The 22,107-nt window shown below is 40.9% G+C and overlaps 1 protein-coding gene across 3 annotated transcripts; it reads right to left on the reverse strand.

Moving 5' to 3' along the window:
* Nucleotides 1-49: 49 nt before the first annotated feature.
* pot1 (protection of telomeres 1 homolog) lies at nt 50-20,549 on the reverse strand. Of its 3 annotated transcripts, none has more exons than XM_048257918.1 (20): nt 20,397-20,549; nt 19,249-19,377; nt 17,806-17,881; nt 16,467-16,564; nt 15,297-15,404; nt 14,991-15,041; nt 14,716-14,836; nt 9,939-10,069; nt 9,291-9,581; nt 8,482-8,637; nt 5,339-5,508; nt 5,064-5,152; nt 4,911-4,937; nt 4,543-4,699; nt 4,132-4,319; nt 2,531-2,666; nt 2,040-2,119; nt 1,671-1,768; nt 896-1,001; nt 50-329 (listed from the first exon to the last, which is right to left on the reverse strand). In XM_048257918.1, the coding sequence occupies exons 2-20, from the start codon at nt 19,366-19,368 to the stop codon at nt 211-213; spliced, it is 2,322 nt and encodes a 773-aa protein (XP_048113875.1). In that variant the 5' UTR covers nt 19,369-19,377; nt 20,397-20,549; the 3' UTR covers nt 50-210. The 3 variants fall into 3 exon arrangements, with proteins under 3 accessions (XP_048113875.1, XP_048113874.1, XP_048113876.1); XM_048257917.1 differs by having other exon boundaries at nt 16,467-16,567; XM_048257919.1 differs by lacking the exon at nt 14,991-15,041 and having other exon boundaries at nt 16,467-16,567.
* Nucleotides 20,550-22,107: the final 1,558 nt, after the last annotated feature.

The following is a 22,107-nucleotide window of genomic DNA, read 5'->3' on the forward strand; positions in this document are numbered from 1 at the left end:
TGTACATGTAAAAATAAGGCAAACAAATTGAGATTAGAACTTGTTTTTTATTTAACAATAATTCCAACAACAGCACAAAAAGCTGTTTTTTTAACAGCAATATTAACACAGCATTACAGCACCAACATTAACATTATTTAACTTAATGTCAAGATGTCTTGAACTTAACTTAAACATATTATACAAAACACAGTATTCAAAACATGCTTGCTATCGGTCTACAGGACTTTCCTTGATCTGGGTGTTGACAATCTGGCAGTGGACTTCGCTTTTGCCATTTTCACCCACAGCATATAAACTCAGGCAAAGTTCCAACCAAGGACACTGCACTGTAATGAGAGTAAGGAAAGCAATCTGTTCATACTTCATACAATAAGATGATAACTGGTCATGCTCATTCTTCATACAATACGATGATAACTGGTCATGCTCATTCTTCATACAATACGATGATAACTGGTCATGCTCATTCTTCATACAATACGATGATAACTGGTCATGCTCATACTTCATACAATAAGATGATAACTGGTCATGCTCATTCTTCATACAATACAATGATAACTGGTCATGTTTATTCTTCATACAATAAGATGATTACTGGTTTAGGAGAGGTGATGTAGTTAACAACATGACCTACTGGACACATATCAGTGTAGGACCAAAAGTAAGCTAAATAAGAGAGATGAACGCATGCCCATGGGTTACAGCCACATGCAATAAGCAAAAAGTTAATGCTGCCAAAGACAATCTGGTTGCTAAAAAGCCACACTTTTATAGTTAGCAAAGACTTTAAATAGAGGCTTGAACTGGAGAGCATAGCATAGAAAAGTACAGTGCAAGGTTTTTGTTGCTCTGGATTATAGGAATTCATCACATGAGAATTTGCTCTTACGTGTGCTGCCGTCTGGTGGGTGTAAAGAGTCCATGATCTTCTGCATCTTCTCCTGTGCCTCCTGACTGTGGGACAGGTCATCAGCAGAAACATGGAAGAAGTTGTCCTGTGGTGGTGGAGGGGGTGGGGGGGAGTAGTGAACAGATGAGCCACAGTCCTTCTGGATCCACTGACTTATGTATGTATGTGGTCTATCTGATGGAAAGGTGGTGTATGTGGTCTATCTGATGGAAAGGTGGTGTATGTGGTCTATCTGATGGAAAGGTGGTGTATGTGGTCTATCTGATGGAGAGGTGGTGTGTGTGGTCTATCCAGGGTTCCCACTCTAAGTCAAATGTAAAATTCCATGACTTTTCTCTGACAAAAAAACCCAACAACAGAATTTCCATAACCTATAACGAATGGTACAACATACTGACCAAAGATTTCAGAGAAGCCGCATAGCATTAAATAATTTTTTCCTTTTTTTAGAGTGGAAGATAAATAAATGGGCATTGAATAAACAAAGTTGGGGTAACCACAACCACTCAAGCAAGCAGTAAAGCTAATAACAAGATATGCACCAATTCTGTGTGGAAATATACAGTATTTGTATTAGGCCTAATGTATTTTGGCAAGTAAATTGTAAACAGCTACAATATGACTTTCCCCAATTGACAAATGACTTATCACCAAATATGATACAATTCCCTGACTTTCCATGTCTGGAATAGACTTGGATATTCCATGACCCGTGGGAACCCTGTCTACAGTATTTGATGGAAAGGTGGTTTGCCTTTGAGTCCTCCAACAGCAAGGCCTCCAGTGTGGCCGTGCCATCATCCAACTCAAACTTCATCACCAATACATACTCCATTAGCTGGAGCCCCAGGGCTGGGTAGAGGTAGAGAGAGAAAGAGAGAGAGAGAGTTACACTCAGGACAATATCAAGGGGCCACTGATGCCTGCTAAATAATATGAATATATGAAATATATTATATGTGAAATAATATGAATGAATAATGCTACTGACCACTAATTATGAATAGGCTTCTACATACACTAACTGGGTTGTAAAGAAGTGTGCTTTCAACTACACTGTTCTGACTGAGCTAACCTCATGTACAGTACAGGTTAAACTGATTATTTGCATTTGATTATTTACCTTCAGAAATGCTCTTCTCATTCCCCTCCTCTAGGCCTTCAACAGACTTCACAAATTTTCGGACTGAACACTGTCTGCAGCTAAAACACAACCATTTGATTTAAAAAGTGCAGAAAGATTAAGACAGTAGCAACAATGACATGTTGCCAAAAAAACCTGTTTCCTCACAATAAAACCAGTTTCTTCACAATGATGAGTAGAAAACACATCGTTTTGGTCACGTAAGGTCATGTTGCACAATAACATTTTCAGTCTGTTAAGAGGCAAAAAGGCACGTTTAGATGATGCCCCCAGACCTAGCATTGTAGCTCACTGGGAGCACTGGCCATTAGCTGCAGCTACATGTACTCCAGTTCGGAGCACCGAATTTGATCGTGTTTTGTTTCTATCAACAGTACTCAGCGACATTTAACGATCAAGGTCCATGTAAAAATCGTCCGGATTTCTCCTTTAATTGTGGTTCATCATGTGGTATTTTCTAATGAACTGACCCGTAAAACTGCCTTTTCCCTCTGAACAGGAAAGGGACCATGCTGTCAAGGAAGGCCAGCTTGCCCCTCGATGACTTTACAGGAATCATGAATTCCTCATCAGACGAGAGATGGCATATGTCGTCAAAGCTGGCACCTGTGGTAAGTGTGGAAGACAATCGAGGTTAGACATTCAGATTCTACAGACAGACACTCACAATGATCATAATATAATAATACTTAAAGTTTAGGTATAGACTCAGCTGATATTTTAAGAGTAAGCTCAGATAAAGGCTTATTAGTTCTGCTAGAACAATGGCCGAAGGCAGTTGATTCTAATCATCATTTTGGATTACAGCATACAGACAGCGTCTTGTTGACTCATCATGCCCAATTTCTAACATGGAAACCCTTCTGTCTGATTAATATTAAAAGCGATGGCAAGTAGCAGGCTCTGTGGTACCAAACCACTTGAACAAAACAAAGCAGACACATTCCAAGCAGGACATTCATCTCATCTGTGAAAGCAAATCTCCATACGTGGCTGCACTTCCCACATTAGTTTGGCTCTAACTTCAGAATTGACACAGTAGGGAAGACGTGGGCCTGACTGAAACATAAGTACACCAAGTTCCACAGGTTCCGTATCTGATGTGACGGAACAGTGTGCTTAAAGGATAATTCCGGTGTGATTTTGACCTAAAGTGTGTTGAAACATGATACCGAGTGTGAACGTGTGTCTCATAGCTCACCTCGGCTTGTCCCCTGCACTCAGAAATCTGGCGCTAGTTAGCCAATGCTACCAACACAGTGTTTCGTTGTGGTGCCTCGGGCATCGGCCTAGCCATGCAAATAAATCACTGTTTTACACCATTTATGAGGCTCAAAGTAGCTCCATACTTCATTGGTAGACTTCCGAAGGCCTTGACATTTAAAACGAGACATAGAGAACTTTGAAAAAGCACTGGTAGTTTATTTACAAGACGATTTATACAGACAGTACCTTAAAGAATTTTACCGTTCGACGCCATCTTGAATTTAGTCACGATAAGTCGAGCGACGAGTACGAACAAACAGGTATGATAAGCGATCAGATTCCAAAAATAATTCCGTAAAAATGCATGGATTCCAGTTGCTGCTACTGGAAGCAACTGAATCCATGCATTTCCACTGAAACATAAGTACACCAAGTTCCACAGGTTCCGTATCTGATGTGACGGAACAGTGATGACAGAACAGTGTGTTTCTGTATGTGTATGCTTCACATTCTGTGTTCACTTTAACAACAGAAGTGAAGTGTAGAAATACGCTCTGCTCAAAGTGCTGCCCGTGTGAACTGAAGGAATATGCACACAGAGTGCTGCCCGTGTGAACTGAAGGAATATGCACACAGAGTGCTGCCCGTGTGAACTGAAGGAATATGCACACAGAGTGCTGCCCGTGTGAATTGCTACAGTACAATGATTCTAATGGAATTCTACTGTATCTCTACCAATACACAAACGTCAGATGGGTGACTGTAAAACGCTCCAAACGGTTCTGGTGTAAAGTGACTTCAAGAGTCTGAGTGGTAGATCTGACAAACCCAATCATGTCGACAAGTAAAAGTTTGCCTCACTCACCCTGAACAAAGATAAGCTTCGGGTCACTGTCTGCTGGGCTCTTAGAGGACACATGCAGAGTGATCTGCCGGCTGGGATCTTCAGTGTCTGTGGTCAGACTATCAGCCCAGGCTGCCCGGCAGGGCCTGGTGTCCCTCACAGCCTGTCCAAACCTTGCCCTCAGAGTCTCAGGGTCTGGAATCTCCTCACTGCCAAAGACAAGAGGGGAAAATGGCAGAGTTTCCTCCAATTCCAGAGCAGTACGATACCATCACATGTATAAATGTAGTACTCCTTCAAGTTCATGAATCTACCCATTAGGTAAAATCAAGTAAGGTACAGTATGGTACAGCGTGGTCTGGTTTTGCCTTGGTTTTAAGCGAGTACCAGAAGTTGATCACATTTCAGAGATGATCATGCATGCACACTTACATGGTTTTACACTGAGAACAGAACAGTTTCAGACACTGGTATAGTCTCTTCGGCTGATAGGACTTGACCTGGGCTTTAACATGGAACATCTCTGGAGGGGATGAGCTCTTCACATGAGCCAAAGACACCTTTTGCAGAGTATGTGTGCATTTCCGCACTAACACAGAGAGAGAGAGAGAGAGAGAAGATGACATTTCTCAAGTGTATATATATGAAACAACTGTAATGAAAAACTTTATAAGGTCTAATATCGTTGATATTCACAACATTAGAAGAAAATATACTAAATTCAAGACTTTGTTTAATAGTTTAATTTAATAGGTTTAAGGCCTTAATTTGACAATATTAAATGTAAAAAAATGACAAACCTGTTGGACATTCCCCAATGACTCCATCTGAAATAGAATTTTTAATCTGTAAAACGTTTGTCGGCACGTAAAGAAATATACACAACATCAATGCTTACCAGTGAGTATTAAGGCAAATGCACATGTTAGGCTAAATCTTGCCATGTCACTCACTGCTGAGCTGTGATGCTGTACACCAGGTCAGGTCATCCCAAGAGCTGTCCATGTCCCCCTCCATCTGCTCAGCACACGACTGCAGCGCTCTGAAGGACACAGGACAGCAGTCAGGCAATCGGAGTTCATCTTTTATGGCAGTGCAAGTCAATGAATTGGATTTATTAATGAATTACTTCTTGACAGTTGGCTCTTGGCCATGTGATAAACTAATGCAGAGCGGACTTCCTTTCTCTAGTTAACAGTGTGGGGCTGGAGAGAAGTGAGAGGTCTACCTCTGGAGCTTGGAGACGTCTGGGCTGCTGGTAGGCAGGGCACAAAGCCCCCTGCCGTAGGACGTGCCCCCATGCAGGTGGAAGCTCAGAACCTCTTGGACTGTACAGGCCTCTCCAGCCACCATCTGTGGCACTGCGTGCAGGTTGTAGATGCACAGAAACATGCCAGGCTGCCAACACATCAAACCAAATACTCAGTGCAAGTTGTCATCTCATATAATTAGTGATTTTTTAATTCATTCAAATTTAGACAAGTGCTAAATAACATATTGTCTGTGGTGTGACAAACTCAGGACGTATGACACATTATTGTTGCTTTATTTGATCTTTAATTTAATGTCAGCCACTAGATGGTGGCAATGTATTTCATGTAAATTCATTTTAGGATTGCTGAGATTGAATAACTGCATTTCTGCTTTCTTTGCTCAATATCAAGGCTTGTTATATTTACTTTTAATTATAGAATTCTCATGTGTGAAATAAATGACATTAAATGTGATTAAAGAGACCAAGCCTAATAAACACCAATTTCAACATCTTGCATACCACAAGAATCCAATGAGATCAAGATCAAGAGTATGCAGTTTTGCCTACTAACGCTACTATGTGATGATCTAGCTGGCTAGACTTTTTTTTGAAGTGTTTCACTAATGAATATTGTGAATGTTAAAACACAGAAAGAAGATGGCAAGATGAAAAGACAGCATAATGTCAAAACCAGGGATTAGTAAAACTAGGAGTTGTTATTTAAAAAAACGTAAACGTAAGAATGCTCTGAGGATTACCCCACCTGTGACTTTAGGGAGGTGAAAAAACTTTTGATTATGCTAACAACTGTGTCCTTTAATTTGCAAGCTATTGTTTCTTACAGCTATTTAATATTTAGAGCACCTCCCAGGTGTGGTTACTGTGGTAACACGGAATATAAAGTACTCGCTCAAGGGGGATGCGCTTTATTTCAACTAACATACAACAAGAAAAGTGGCAAGAAATAAGAAATGACAGCCCAGCTCAAGACAATCCATGGATGAAATGTGTTGTCATAAAAGTTTGGGGGTAAAAAACATCCCCATCAGGGCTCTACCTCCCTCTGAATGTGTTACACGGAGTTGACTGAAAGGCAGATCCTTGTGTGGGTTGTGTTGATTGTTTCATGCCTTCCTTCAAAAAAGGATCACATTCTATTATTACTGGTCCTAAGATGACCACATAAACAGATGTTTTTCAGAGTACATCTCAATGTCTGATATGTTTTTGATAATAATAAGAAAAGTCTTGTGGCTTCCATGACCCCACTAAAAGCCAAAGGTTACATCAGATCTTCAGTGCAATCATTTAGACGCCTTTTAACTCAGTCGTTCTGTGAATGCGTCAAAATAGTGCACTTGAATGAGAATTAATTTTGGCAACTGCCTCGAGATGGATGATGCAAATGACACATCAGGCATGCAACAATGCCCAGGGCCTGACAAGAAAGCCCTCGTGAAGAGCAAGCACAAGTACTGATCAGTCTGTTTCTCAAGGTCTGCCAGCTCAATATTGATACATGGGATTGTTCTGTCAAAGGGGCGCCATTGTGTCAGAGACCTGGAGAAGGACATGGCTGCTAGAAACACCGTCTTCTGCTGTCAAAAAACACTACAGAAGTGAACTACAGCAGCGTACCGAGGGTTTGCAATGCTGCTACTGATGAAGACAAATCATTTGTTGACAACTCCGGCCATGTCCCAGAGCCCACATAGTGATTAAAAAAGAATGCAGTCAGAGGAGCCAGTACACAATAAATGACTATGACCCACATTTGAGATAAATTGGGCTGTGCTCAAAACTACAGGCGCTAGCATGAGTTGGCGAGAGCATGAGAGTACAGGCAACTAAAACAATGTGTCAGTGGATGGGGGTTCCATGTGTTAAGTGAGAGTAGGACTGCTACTAAGTAGTAAAAGTGTGTGTGTGTGTGTGCGTATGTTTGTGTGTGTGTGTGTGTGTGTGTGTGTATGTGTGTGTGAGTGAAAACAGGGGGTTGGGGTAGATCCATCTCAGAGCCCTCTTTGTGTGATGTGAGCTGTAATGACAGTATTGATCTGTCACCATCTCTTTAACCTTAATAGCCTCCTATTCTCTTTCTTCACAATTCCCCTTAATACCAGGCCATTTGAACTCAGAGCTGGAAATGACAGACCCTAGACATTTCAGCATGGCTGAATTCCCCTTTCATATCTATTAACAAATAGATTCTTGAGAAATTGAGAATTTACACACTCTACTGGACCAGGAACATGCGAGTTAAAAGCCTGCTAATGATAAACATGTGCAATGTTTTCAAATAAACAGTCAGCTAGCAAAAAGCGTTTAGTGACTGTCAGTTGCAGACTTTAATCAAGCAGCACAGGGGTGTTTTTCTCCCCACCAGCAGCTCCACAGGTAACCAAACCTGGATGCCATTCAAGTTTCCAGAATCCCACCGTCTGTTGTACTGCAGTTTTAATTGAAGAACAACTTGAGAGCACTTTCTGGCGTGAAACAAAACAAACAGAGTACAGCTCCTTCATGTCTTCATAAAGTAATCTACTGGGGTAACTAAACGTGGATATATATGCCTAGCATTTAGGTGTTTTGTCTGCCAAATAATTTCTATCACGTATTAATGAAGCATGGATTTTGGCCACAAAGATAGCCATGGCAGCTGATGATGAAACTTCAGAGATTCAGGGAAATAGGCCGAGGTAAACCAGAAGAGCTGCTTTGTCCGACTCCTTTAAGCAAAACAGCAGCTAGTTTATACTGAACAATGCAAATATGCTTTGAGGCTCGCCTCCATTTTCTGCGCCCTTTTGTGCAAAACGCAACTAAAGCCATTCAAGTCTTCACAGAATCTTTCTCTCAATTGTGTCACTGTGATTTTGGCAAAAAGGAATATTGTGACAATGTAAATGTGCCTTCCTCATAGCATAAGCCATCAGTGCCTGCTAAGTGCCGTCTTTGTCGCTCTCTGTCTCTCTGTGTATACTCCTCTGAAGACAGAAAAAGAATAATTAAAGCTACCTAGTATTGAGGCCACATGCTTTGTATCTGATGTGTAAAACAAATAGAATATCTCAGGAAGTAGCTGCCTCAGCTGAAACTGAAGCAGAATGTTTCACCTTCAGGGCCTGAGCAACCTCCACATGGTTGTCGTAAACCAGCACGTCGGCGATGAGGTTCTGTGTGTTTGTCCCAGCAGGAATCTCTCCCTCCAAGGTCCCTGGCTCCACTGGTATAGTCGGAAAAGGGTATCTGCATCGGGTGCCATCCCATACCTTAAAGAAGATCAGATGCTTAAGTCTCAGAGATGTTGATAAACATGGGTGTGAAGGCAAACAACTGCTTGGATGTATTCATTTACATATAAAATATTAAACAGATGTTTCATCAAATTTCTTTAAAAGTAATCGGCGCTGGGTAATCAGCGCCAAAATGACATGAAAGGCAACCTTGCTGCCTCGTGGCCAACCTCCCAGCTTTGATTTAGTTTCATAAGGACGGGCCAAGATCATCCACTGTTGAACATCATCACCTGGGGTCCCTCCTGAATATATTGGCTACTACTCATTACTGGAAGCATAGAGAATAAGATGATGTTCAACAGTGGATGATCTTGGCCCGTCCTTATGAAACTAAATCAAAGCTGGGAGGTTGGCCACACAGCCTTTGAGCTTGGTCTGTGTGCCCTGGAAATGTTTCCACCTCAGCACGCACTTGCTAATATAAGATAAGGTAAGATACATTTATTTATATAGTCCCCAACGACCACTCAAAATACTTCACACAAAGAAAAGGAAAAATACAACAGAAACTATCAACAATCTTCCACAGAGAACAGCAGCAGGCTTCTTGGGGAGTGTGATGCTTACACAGAATAGGAACAGATTCCAAGCTGATGAGCAGCGCTGTGCTTTTCTGTGCTGCATACCTTGAGGAGAGTGCAGGCACTGTCCAGGCAAGCTTTGGCCAGCAGCTGGCAGGTGAAGTCAAAGTACTGCCTGGGCACCACAGCAGAGAGAGGCACGGTGGGCTCCCGCAGGACGGACAACTCGTGGGCTGCCCACTTGCGCAGCTCCATCACCCTGTGTCGGTCCTCTTCGCTAAAGTGGAACGACTTGTCTGTCCTCGGCACCACAGGGCTGCCGACTGTACCGTCAAAGGTGAGCGCAGACCAGCCCCAGCAGGTGACCAGAGTCATTGAGCCACCAAACATCTGAGCCTAGTTATCAAGCAAGCAAGCAAGAGCCATTAGTGAGAGCCATTTCTTAGCATGGTAAAGAATTTCAGATGAAACAGACCAGCTGACATTTCCAAAATATAAACACATGCTTGACGGCAAAACATCAGCATCTCCTCTCCACCCCACTAGAGAATAAATCCTGATGAAAGTGATACATATCAAAATGACTTCTAAGCGGTACACTGGCAGTATTCTGTATGCAAGGTGGATTTATTTCAAGACAGAGGACAGAGCTGGGGGCCAGTAAAGCAGTCGTTGGCCTGTCGAGCACAGTGTAGAGTGATTAGGGATCTCTCTCTGACTAATTTAACACCCTCCATGCACCAGTAACTCTACCTTTACTCTGTGCAGCCGGATGACATCGCCTGCCTTGAATATTTTAGGATGGTTCTCTTGGTTTTCACAAAAGATAGTGCAGCTGACTGTAGCCCCCGACGGGTCTGTGAGCTTCAAAGTTGAACAGTAATCTAAAACACAGACAGCACTGACAATCAGACAGAGAAAACAAATTACAGTTGAACTTTTTTACTTCTTTGAAGAGCAATCTAGTCTTCAGGGGTTCTTTGGTGACCAGGAGGCAGCCCTCTCTTTTCGTTTCACTGACCCCTTTCAACTTGACCAGCAATGTAAGCGCTGCTGTGCAACTTCTAATTAAACTACAGTGACAGGGAAAGGAATTACAGTACAAAGACTGTGAAAAAAAACTGCCCACCAAGAGCCTTCATGAAAATATTCAAAAGAGTGTTCTAACCACCATCGTGTTTCAATTATTCACATGAGGTCTCGGAGCCCACATTTGCAAGGATGGCCCACATTAACAGCAGTGCTGTGTTTTACGTGTCAACTGAATGTTATCTTGCAATGAGAAAACAATACAGGCAACTTAGAGCAAAACAATTTCTAAGACAAATGTATCCGTGATATAAGTGATATAAAGCGTTGAAACTGATGAAAACACAAATAGAAACATGAGCAGAAGGAGAATGAGCCCATTTCCTCTGTAAGCACTGGCGATAACTGCACTTTGTAATGAGGACAGCTGTTCTTCCTCAAGGTCCACCATGGATTTTTCACTGTGTCTTGTCACTTAAGTGGCAATAAAGTTCAGCCTGATCCATTTGTTCTACTAATTAAACAACGCCAGATCCTCCTGTTCACACTAAAACATCAGCAAGCCGCATGAGTGGTCCACGGAGTGCAGCCGAGGTCTTTGTCATCAATGTGCTGCATCTATACAGTGCATGGATAATCAATGAGTTTAGTGTGTTACCACACAGATCCTCTCAACATACGTAATTGCTTTGAGGTCTGCAGATGTTTAAAACCATGTACTATTAAAGTGCCATCGACGCATATGTGGCGGCCTCTGAGGAATCCAGCTGGGCTTCTATTGACTGACTTTTGGAGTCTCACTAGTAGTGGCATAATTAGGATGCATCTCATATACAGTACAGTGGCATGCACCCACCCCGGCCCCTGCAAATCATCCCCATTTACTTACATTTAGGCCTATGCATTTACACATATATATTTTGTATACTCTTTTTGTACTCATATTATCTTATTTATTTATCTTTTGTACTCCTCCTTATAATCATTGCATCATGTCAGATCATATCATAGTACATGATATCATGTATTAGTTCAGTAACTTTATAACATCATGAATATCACCAGTATGTCTTACTGAGATAAAGTTGTGAAGAAATGCTTCCTCTCTACGAGCGAACAAAGAAACATTCTGTCTGAGCTGAATAACTCTCCTCTGATGCTTTCAGTAAATCATCAAAAAACATAACTCTCATGCTCATTCCAGAATTCTATATAAATCTAGTTCTTGGGGGGAAATCTGGTCAATAGAAAACAAGGTGGCCCACGCATCAGAAGCACAGCACAAGATCACTTAACAGTAGCCAGCTGGCGTCAGACAGGGCCGCATGAGGAGCTAAAGGGAGACGGAGTTCCTACAGAGAGGCCTGGCCACAAGACACACAGTGGGGTGGGGAGGAGTTCTCTAAGGAGGAGAGAAGGGAAACACTTGATTTTTCTTATGCAACTTGTACACATTTGCTTTCCAAACACTTATCACATTCAAGTATATAATTTCTGAAATGTACGGCTAAGGGAAGAGGAGTGGGGTTTGGAGTGGAGCCTCACAGACATTTGTCAACTCCTCCAACAGCCTCAATTCAAAAACTATGGAAACACACAGGGTCTATGAGCAGGATAGAAATGCTTCAAAAATGGACCAAAAACAGTGACATTAAAACACACATAAATGCACACAGTTTTTTCAGGGAATTTTCCACAGAATTCCAAGCATATGAAGGAAAGGGGAAAGGCCCAACACTGTAGCCATCGGTAGCCACTCTGAGAAGCAGCTGTGCTCTCTCTCACGTCCAGTGAGCGCGCTCTAACTGAGCCCCATCAAAGCTGAAATGGAAACAGACAGGTATGGCGTCCCTGCACTGCTACTGGAACAAACCTTGGCTGCCCTCTATTGAACAGTATTCATTTACATTGCTACAGTTTGGTAGAGATGATTAAACTCTTAGTTGCATGCATTACCAGCACTGTCTCTGTCCACTGGCACATTGCACACTCAATAGAGAGAAAGCAGAATGCCAAAGAGAAAGCATTAGCTACTGAGGCTTTAAACACAAACCTAAGACCTGGCTTAAAGCAAACCAAATATGTGAGCATATGGAATATGTGATCATGTGCATTCACAGAATAGCACTACTGAAAATGTAAAGGGATATTCCACCATTTGGGGAATTACACTCATTTTCCACCTCCCCTTGAGTTAAAAAATTGACCTCTGTCAACTACCTTTCTCCAGTTCATCCAGCCGTTCTCTGAGTCTGACGATACCAGTTTTAGCTCCAGCCTAGCATAGATCATTGAATCTGACTAGACCATTAGCTTCTCGCTTGCTAGCATCACGTTTAAAAGTGACTAAGATTTCCAGGAATTTTCCTATTTAAAACTTGTCTCCTCTAAAGTTAGAACATAAGACCAACGCAAAATGAAACGTGGCGATTTTCTAGGCTGATTTGACATGGAACTATACTCTCATTTCCAGCGTAATAATCAAGGAACACCATGGGCACAGCAGCACAATGATATCATGCAGCACCTGAAAATAGTCCCTGTAGGCTAATTTCCAGCAACAACGTTGAGCTGCAGCAGACGAATCAGTTAGTGACTGGATTATTACGCCTGAATGAGAGTATAGTTCCATGTCAAATCAGCCTAGAAAATCGCTACATTTGATTTTCCGTTGGTCTTATTACACTTTCTAACTTGAGAGGAGACCGGTTTTAAATAGGAAAATTACCGAAATCTTAGTCACTTTTAAACGTGATGCTAGCAGGCGAGATGCTAATGGACTAATTCGATTAAATGATCTATGCTAGGCTGGAGCTAAAAGTGGTGTGGCCAGACTCAGAGAACGGCTGGATGAACTGGACAAAGGTAAAAATCAATTGTTTAACTCAAGGGGAGGTGGAAAATGAGTGTAATTCCCTAAATGGTGGGATATCCCTTTAAAGACTCATCATTGCATCTATGCATACTAGATTAATGAACAATGCCCCTTTCAAATAAATAAATAAAACAAAATAATAAATAAATAAAAAAACCACGTCACTCAAAGATAGGCCCGTCATAACCATACACAAATGTCTTTAAACCGACTGCAATATTTTTGGCATAATAGCAATAGTTGCTATCCATCAGCAATCTCTTTGTATAAAGACTTTATATTTAAATTGTTATTTATGTTACATTTTACCTTAAAAACACAATTAAACAATGCATTTGTTTATTTGGTTGTTTATAATTAATCATTAACTACATTTTCATGATCATGACAGCCCTACTCAAGGTAGGCCTACATTTACATGTCATCTCAAGCATCATCGATTGCCTATCTCTCATAATATTTCTACCACGTCCATTCTGACTCTAACATAAACCACTCCTTACAAACTTCAATGACATCCTCCATCTTGCTCTGAGCACATTATTGATCTCCCTCCATCCCTCTGCCCCAGTGCAAACCCTCAGGTCTTCTCACATTGGCTGACTTGTTGAGCCTCAGGCTGGCCTATGGGCATTCAGTGTCACTAAACCAAACTTCAGACCCTTTGTACATACAACTCCTTTATGACTTCTACTTCACATGTCATCAGCTTTCAAAATCAAAGTGTAGACTCAGCTCCTCACTCTGGGTACTCCTTTGATCAGTAAACAATAGTGTGTGTTGTCCCTCATTCTAATTTTCTACCCTTGTCTGCGGACGCTATGGCTAAAGTTGTTGCCTTCCCTCTGATGTTCACCCTTATGTTTCATAATTTATGTTGTTGAGGATACTTTTGTTTCTTTTTTTTGCTTGGATTAAAACAACACCATAGTGTTAATGGAGGATTATATCATTATTACTTCCAAACAATTGAAAACATCATGATTGATACATCTCTCATATTGCCACATTTCTTATACATTATCCAACTCTACACACCATAAAACCCCCCTGACGATCCACTCTCTCTTTTGCACATCACCATACTTTCTCATGACTTTGTAGTGTTAGTGAAGTTTTGTGCACAATCTGCACATCTGTGTATAAGATGGTTTCACCTTGTGTCTGAGGTGTCTGACAGTGTGTGAGAAATATGTGATGGAGCATGGATAATGTGTGAGAGTATGATGGTGTGTACGACTGGTCAAAACCATCTCCCATAGTCCTACTGTACATCAGTCGAATCAGTCAGAGTCTTATACCACCTGACCTGACTAAGCATTGTTTAATGCAGTGAAGAGGATTTTGAGAGCTTGACAGTTCCCCGTCATTTGAAAGCTCTAATCTCTGGGCCCAAGTCTAAGCTAAGTGCTTAAGAGTCTTTATACACAAAAGAGGGGATTGATGACTCAATATCATGAAAGCAGAGGTAGGAAATCTTCAGAAGTGGATAAACCATTTACCAGTGTATATAGTGATAGAATACAGAGGAGATATGACTTCAGAGAGACAGACAGATGCTACATATCTTAAAAGATCTCAATCATTCATTGATATGATAATGCTTCTCTGAACAAAAGCACTCACCTGTTCCTTTGGTGGGAAAGGGCAACTTAAAAAAGGTCACAACTCCATAGACATTCACCTGGGATCCATGTTTCAGTGTATTCAGTGGAACATACACATACTTAGCAGGAGCACTTAGGACCTATAGAAGGAGACAATCAAGGACCTCTCATTTTCTATAATATGTGCATCCAATTGTATATTCTCAAATACATGCACTTTTGTGCGAACAAAAGGAGATGTAGTTATAAGAATGGCCTGGGAAATGAGAGTTGGAGGAGGGGGGAGGATCTCACAGTAGCACTGGCTCCAGATGTTCCCACTGTGGGCGCTGTAGCTGCACAAACCTGTAACCAGATCAAAAGTTGAACCCCATCTTCCGCCAGTCAGCTGTTGGCCAGGGTGTTGTACCAAGTCTTATACAATTGTCAGAGGTCAAAAGATCCAATTTCACTGATGTAAAAACTGATGGAATCACATTTGCAGGATGTGTTCTGGACATATGCTCCAGACATTAAGTTTCCAGAATCCAGATTTCCATTGATACAGTACAGTCAGTAAGTCAGAGCAGAATGTTATCATGTGAAGCCAAATTTACTTACATGAACATTAGCCTCTGTGCCATCTAAATGAAGGTTACAATGATGCAGTTGGTCTTTCATAAAGGTGGGAGAAGGACTCACTGTAAAGCCCGACAACACAACAGTGTCCTGCAGAAGCAGAAAAGTGGTACTGAAGAGGTGGCAGAGCATGAAATAAAGAGCAAGTAATGCACATTCTGGAAAATCATTTGCCAAATCCTTACAAAAGGCATTTCAGGCACTCTGAAGACATGCCCTGCATTTTCTTAAAAGATGGACCGTAAGGAATAATACAGTTTCATCAAAGACGTGGTGAGTCAAAAGTTATCGTTGGTGTGTAACAAAGCAGACTGAGAGTGATACCCTTTCCAGTTCCAGACATCACACCCAAAGTTTGAATCTTTGAAATAATAATCTATTGATGCCATATTTTATCAAAATAACTTAAACAGTGTAGTACCATACTATTAACGCATTAACACTTTGGAAAATCACTACACATGGTTGCATATTCCCTAAAGCAAAGCAACATAATGCAACAGTGTGTATGCATGCTCATTATGTGTCTTCATTTTTAATGAAAACTTGAGAGTGGCTTTATGCAGTGCCTCCTGTGTTGGGAAGGTTACTTTTAAAATGTATTCCACTACAGGTGGATATATTGATGGATGGATTGATATATAAGCCTATGTGCTGTGAAACCTATACTGGCCTAAAACATGCCGACTGGATATAGGCCCCATTGGCCTACAACAAAATACATTTTACACTCCACATTCCCTGGGACGTTTCTCATTTAGGCTATCAATATAATCAGAGAGGGAAAGAGGAAGGAGCCACCCAAGAGATACATAGGCTACATTGTGTGGTTAAAAATATTGGTATTTACAAGATATAATGATTCAAAATGTAATTTTATCAATGTAACTGCATTCTGAATACCACCCATTTAAATAGTAACTGTATTTAAATACAGTTACTCATATTTTGTATTTTAAATACGTAATCCAGAATACATGCATTCCGTTACTTCCCAACACTGGGTGCCTCAATCTACCACCATGAAAGAGAAGAAAGAACCATGGTAACAACAGTCATCATACAAATGAATTGCAATTACAGGCCTATGTAACGCCTAAACGTCTATAGGATAATATATTATCTTTTTGTCATATGGCCGCAAAGGAATACCCCTTGATTGACAGCATGTGAGAAGTCCTTGGCCAGCCCTCCAAACAACACGACATTGATGGATATGTTATTTGATGCTTGGCTCTGTTTGGGGACATCTTCTGAAGACAGAAAATTGACAGTAGAAAAAGAAAAATGTGTTAGAAAATAAATACAGACAGTGCCAGTTTTCACAACCATACCGCTTTTTGTAACACAGTAATACTACTTATTATAATACTATGCATATTCATATTAATAATAATAATCTTTACCAAATTAATATTTGGTAAAGATTAAAACATATCTGTCTGAAAATTCTCTGACTTCAAAGAGATCATGTTTGTCGTTCAAAGGAAAAAACAACATCAGTCTAGGGCTATTTCAAGGGGGTATTCCAGAAAGAAGGTTCAACAAACTGTCTGTCTAACCCTGATCTCTGGGTTGATTAATCACGAAATGCCAAAACTCTGAGGTCTCGGTTCCAAAACACCTGATAATATGAATAAGTTCAATCTACACGGAGTTTGTTCTTTTCCGTCATCAGAAAATTAGCAAATTTGTGCAATAAAAATGTGTACAGTTAATCGTTTGATATAAATGCTGTAATTCCTGACCAGTGGCTTAACAATGATTAAAAATCCTAACAGCATACTGTAAATGATTTTTTCAGCACAAACCTTCACAAACTGTAGCCTTCTAAGATCAGCCTACTATGTTTTATTACTATTACTATTATTGAGGCACCAGCCAATAAGTTAAATACAGTAGATTCACTTCAAATAACTTTTAATTAAGCAATAAGCCCCGAGAGGCCGTTCTATAACGTGAATATAGCACAGCTGAGGGGTGTTAGGCACAAAGTGAGCAAAGCGAAGGGGCTATAAGCTTACAGGTGGGAAAAAGTGGTGACATATTTGGCCACTGAATACATTTCTATTTTAATTTAAAAATGATAATGTTTGATTATTCATTAGGGGATGGTGGTAGGCCTAAATATTCAGGATCTCAAAATCCTCCCTGGGCGTAGCCTATGCAAATAAATATGCTTTTGCGTCAGACTGATGTGACAACCTATGTCCAACAACTGCTCAGTAGGAGGGAGGAGATATGGAGAAAAACTGGGGTTGTTTAAGAAAATCTGCTAGGAGCAGGTTATGTTCACTGTCAGTTACTGTAGTAACTGACCCAAATATCTTAATGGAATGGGAAGCCTGCCGTTTCCCTCGTCTCAGGGTTAATAGACTCTGGGTTCTTAGGGTTAATAAACAAAGATTTTTAACAAACCCGCTTTCTGAAATAGGCCCCAGATATCTGAATCAAGTGTAAGTCATGCGTAATTAATTAGGTGAGGAAATACCTTGAATAACTGACTTTAGCAGGTATTTTAAATGATTTCCTATATGTAACAAAGGACCCTTAAAAACCACTTTGCCCTGTAAAACAAACAGACCACATGCAGAAAACATGAGCAATTAAACAAACTGTCAGAGCATAATCTTAATAATTACTTAGTTACATGCATCTGGAATTTGATCAAACATATACATTCGTCAAGTTTCTTCTTCTCTGGTGGTTGAGCAGTTGTAAGTGCTACCCACTGACTGTATACTGGGTGCTAGTGCTACCATGAGGCTCTGTGGGATTAAGTGTGAAACTACACTTCTCCTACAGCACAGCTGGTGCACCTACACCTTACCCCTGGCAAATACTGACTTGCTGATTTTCTCTTTAGCAATATGCTTGTTCTGACTGAAAATGACACTGCCACATGCCACAAAAGGTTGTAAGACAATGTGTTGGAATCAGCAATGTTGGCATGGAATCAGAAAAAGAAGCATTTTCCCCTTTTTAAAAAAATATTCTTATGAAAAATGGCATGTCCAAAATTATTTATACCCTTTTTAAATAATCAGTGGAAACATCTGTATTTGCCATCACAGCTCAAAATGGTTCTTATAATAACTACCAAGCCTCTCCATGTCTCCACAATGATTGTAGACCCCACCTTTTTAGCAGCAATCTGGTTTTTTTTTTTTTTTTTGAGGCAGGAACAATTCTTTGCCATCACTCTGGCCTTGTGCTCATCTTTTTTTAGAACTTCTCAAAGTACATGGTAACACTAAAACAAGGGGCTACATTAAGAATTTTGGAAGAAAAAGATCAGGCAGTGTGCCGAGAGACCTACCCCAATAGGCGGCATTGGACATTAAGCCAAGAAATAAGGTAACAAACAAGGCAAGACATGGTTAACAGAACAATATCAACATTTTTTAATGTGGCCCAACCAGAGTCCAGACTTCAATCTGTCAAAAAAGCGAGCACAAGGCCAGAGTGATGGCAAATAATCGTTCTTGCCTCAAAACCCAGATTTCTGTTAAAATGGTGCGGCCTTGAATTATTGTGGAGACATGGAGAGGCTTGGTAGGTCCTTGGTAGGTACAAACAAAATTTTGAGAGCTGTGAAGGCAAATAAAGATGTTTACATAGACCATTTAAAAAGGGTATGAATAATTTTGGACATGCCATTTTTCATGAAAATGTTGTGTGATGTGATGATAAGGTGTTGTTTCTCCCATATTGTCTTACAACCTTTTGGCATGTGGCAGTGTCATTTTCAGCCAGAACAAACATATCAAGAGAAAATCTATGTTTGCCAGGGGTATGAATAATTTTGTTCTTAACTGTACATACATTATGCCATACATTATTATGCATCTCTGTGGTGATGCCATACATAAGGCTATAATATATCTGTGTAGGGATGCCATACATTACAAGATGATTTATTTTTGCACCAAACCTTCACATATTTTCCAGCACACTCAGACTGCTCTGTTAAAGTGTGTAGGGGGATGCTTTGCCGAGTCTTCGGTAACCATTTTTCCATGTTCAATGGATCTTGGTCCGTGTAAACCGGCATGATTTCAATCTGGGAGCAAGAATGACAAGCCACTCAGACCTAGTACACTCAATATTTTCAGAAATCATGATAAATACACATAACATCAAGTTGGTTTGGACCAATTAAACCTAGTCACTGGGTGGGACCAACTGTTCTAACCATTTAGCTAAAACCTTTTCATCTCCACTACATCATAAAACATAAATAACCTGCAACTCTTAACTAATTAACTAACAACCCTAAAATAGTGAACCCTGAAAAGACACTATGCAAAAACCAACTGCTAGCCTAATGGAAATTTCCTTCTATCCTCTGTTTATAGATGTCCGCATAAGAATATGGTAAGAATTAAAATGTGTTGCTAACTCTCCTGCTGTCTTAGCCCTTACAATAAAATAGCTGCACTACTTCATGTTTCAAAACTCCGGAGCCCCCGAAGGACCATGGTGGGAATATACTTTTACTGAGGTGGGAATTATTTTTTTCGAGTTTCCATTGCGTTCCCCATGGAGGGAATGCAAAACTATTGCGAATGAATCCAACTTTAGTGAGGGAACGCAAATAAATATTTCCACCATGGTCATTAGGGAGCTCGTACAAAACTGCCGTGTTGGAGGAATTATTTGCAGTCCATATGAAGAAAATGGACATGAAAACTACATTGCGCTATAGGTCTAGATAGTCGTGCACTTTACAGCAGAAATACAATAGTTTGGACATGAATATATTGCACTAAGTGTCTTGTCGCATAACTGCAGTTCTTTTTTGTAGGGAACGTTACCCAGACAACGTTGCATTGGTAAATGTTGTCTTAAATTATTGTCTTAAAAAACACATGCATCCAATGTTCTTCTAAAAAGACAATCGTTAGTGATCGTTTACAGCCATATCCTTGGATATACCCAAGGTATAACGTTAACAGTGCGCCGTGCTAAGGGCATATTATTATCACCTCTCCTAAGTTAGCTGCCGTGGCGACTAGCTTGCAAGTTACTATTTGCAAGTGTTTTGGGGTTACTGCTACTACTGTCGTGCAAAAAACGTACCTGAATTTTAAACCAAGTGCAAGATAATAAGTGCCAAATATCGATGAGACAATTCTATCAATTGTATTAAGTAGCCTGAAAAACTGCCTTGGAGGACTTTTTGGTACTATCCAAGCTGCTCATTTCCCGGCGAGTTTCGAAGCATCTGTTCCTAAACTGAGCATGCGTCAGTTACGATCATGTGACCTTTATTTTCAGTCCCAACCACTGTAGCAGAGCCCGTCTACTTAAAGCAACACCAAAGAGTTTTTTGTACCTTAAAATAATGTTTCCAAAATCGTTTCAGTGGTTCATCAACTCGTAACAGGGTGAACGGCACTTCTGCATTCGCTTCGCGGCCCTCTATCGGCTAACAGCACTATGTAAGTTTGCCAGATCAGGTAGCGGATCTGTAGTTCGATGGAATGAGACATAAGAAACTGAAGAAATTTGACGTGCATCTGATGTCGCAATACATCGTACTTTTATAAGTCATGCAAAATATTCTACCTTGTCTGTGGACATCGTTATTTGCAAAGCCGGTGCTGGATAAACAAATAGCGTGCTCGCGACAGAGGGAAAGTTATTTGGTGTTGCTTTAACAGAGACTCTAATGAGCAGAAACAGCACTCAAAAATCCTCTGTAGAAATGCATGGGGTTAAGTTGTCTACACATATCCCACCCCTTCCACGGCAAAAAGTCGACATGTGAATACATTGTACTAATCATGTGGTGTGTTGTGAAGACATCGTGCAAATCATGTGTTGTGATCTCGCTGCTGGAGCAAGGTTGGTGTGTGAAGCCTTGCACATTTCTGCCGAAGTAGATGCCCAATAAGTGTCCCAAAAGCGTTGCAATATGGCCGCCGAGTGGAGGGACTTGCTAAGGACTTTGGTAGTATTCAGTAGCCTGGCTAGCGCCACCACTTCTCAATGAGACGTGGTCTGGGAACCAAACGTTCATTTTCTCGTATTTGAAAAAAATGCCCAGATCCGTTTATTGGGTGCCACGGATGTCTATCAAATGCGTTTGTGCATAGCTCATCATCGTCTTGCTTTCCCCCCTGTTCTGTGATTGGTTCCCTATCTCGGGCGAAAATTTGCTCCATGGTCTCCAGGCTGCCTTAGCAGTGTGAATCAAATCGCGCGCAAGGCAGCATGGGAACACCCAGGCTAAGTATTCAGTACTATGTGAGCAGGGGTCTCCGACCTATTATCCTCCGAGAGCTACTTTGACAAAATGAACTGGCCAAGAGCTACCAATCTTTTATATACAATGTTTTATATTAAAGAACTATGCAGTTTTTTTAGCTTAATTTACCTTAAAGCTGCAGTTGGCAAGATTCTTTTTAATCATATTCACAGAAACCGACATTAGGTGCTGAGTGGTAGTGAGGGAGGGGCATGAGAGTTTTAAACATTCAAAATTTTGGCTAAGTCCCCTCAATCTGTCAGATGGGTTGAATGGTGGCCATCTCGCTTCCCCCTAGCACATGTGAGCGGAAAAAACACCCTTCCAACTTTGGGCCAGCGGGCCGATAGCCTCAGAGACAGAAAGTCTTGCAGCCTCGCGATGTAACAAATTGCTTTACTGCACTACTACACATACATGCCAGGCACCGGCTAGCGATGGAGTTTCTTAGACATTTGTCATGGCAGAGCCAGCGAAAAGAAGCAGAAAGCAAGTAAACGGTTGTCGCAGGAACAGGAAAAGAGAATCGGCAGACTGACT

This window comes from Alosa alosa, chromosome 11 (assembly GCF_017589495.1).
Source record: "Alosa alosa isolate M-15738 ecotype Scorff River chromosome 11, AALO_Geno_1.1, whole genome shotgun sequence".
Classification (NCBI taxonomy): Eukaryota; Metazoa; Chordata; class Actinopteri; order Clupeiformes; family Clupeidae; genus Alosa; species Alosa alosa.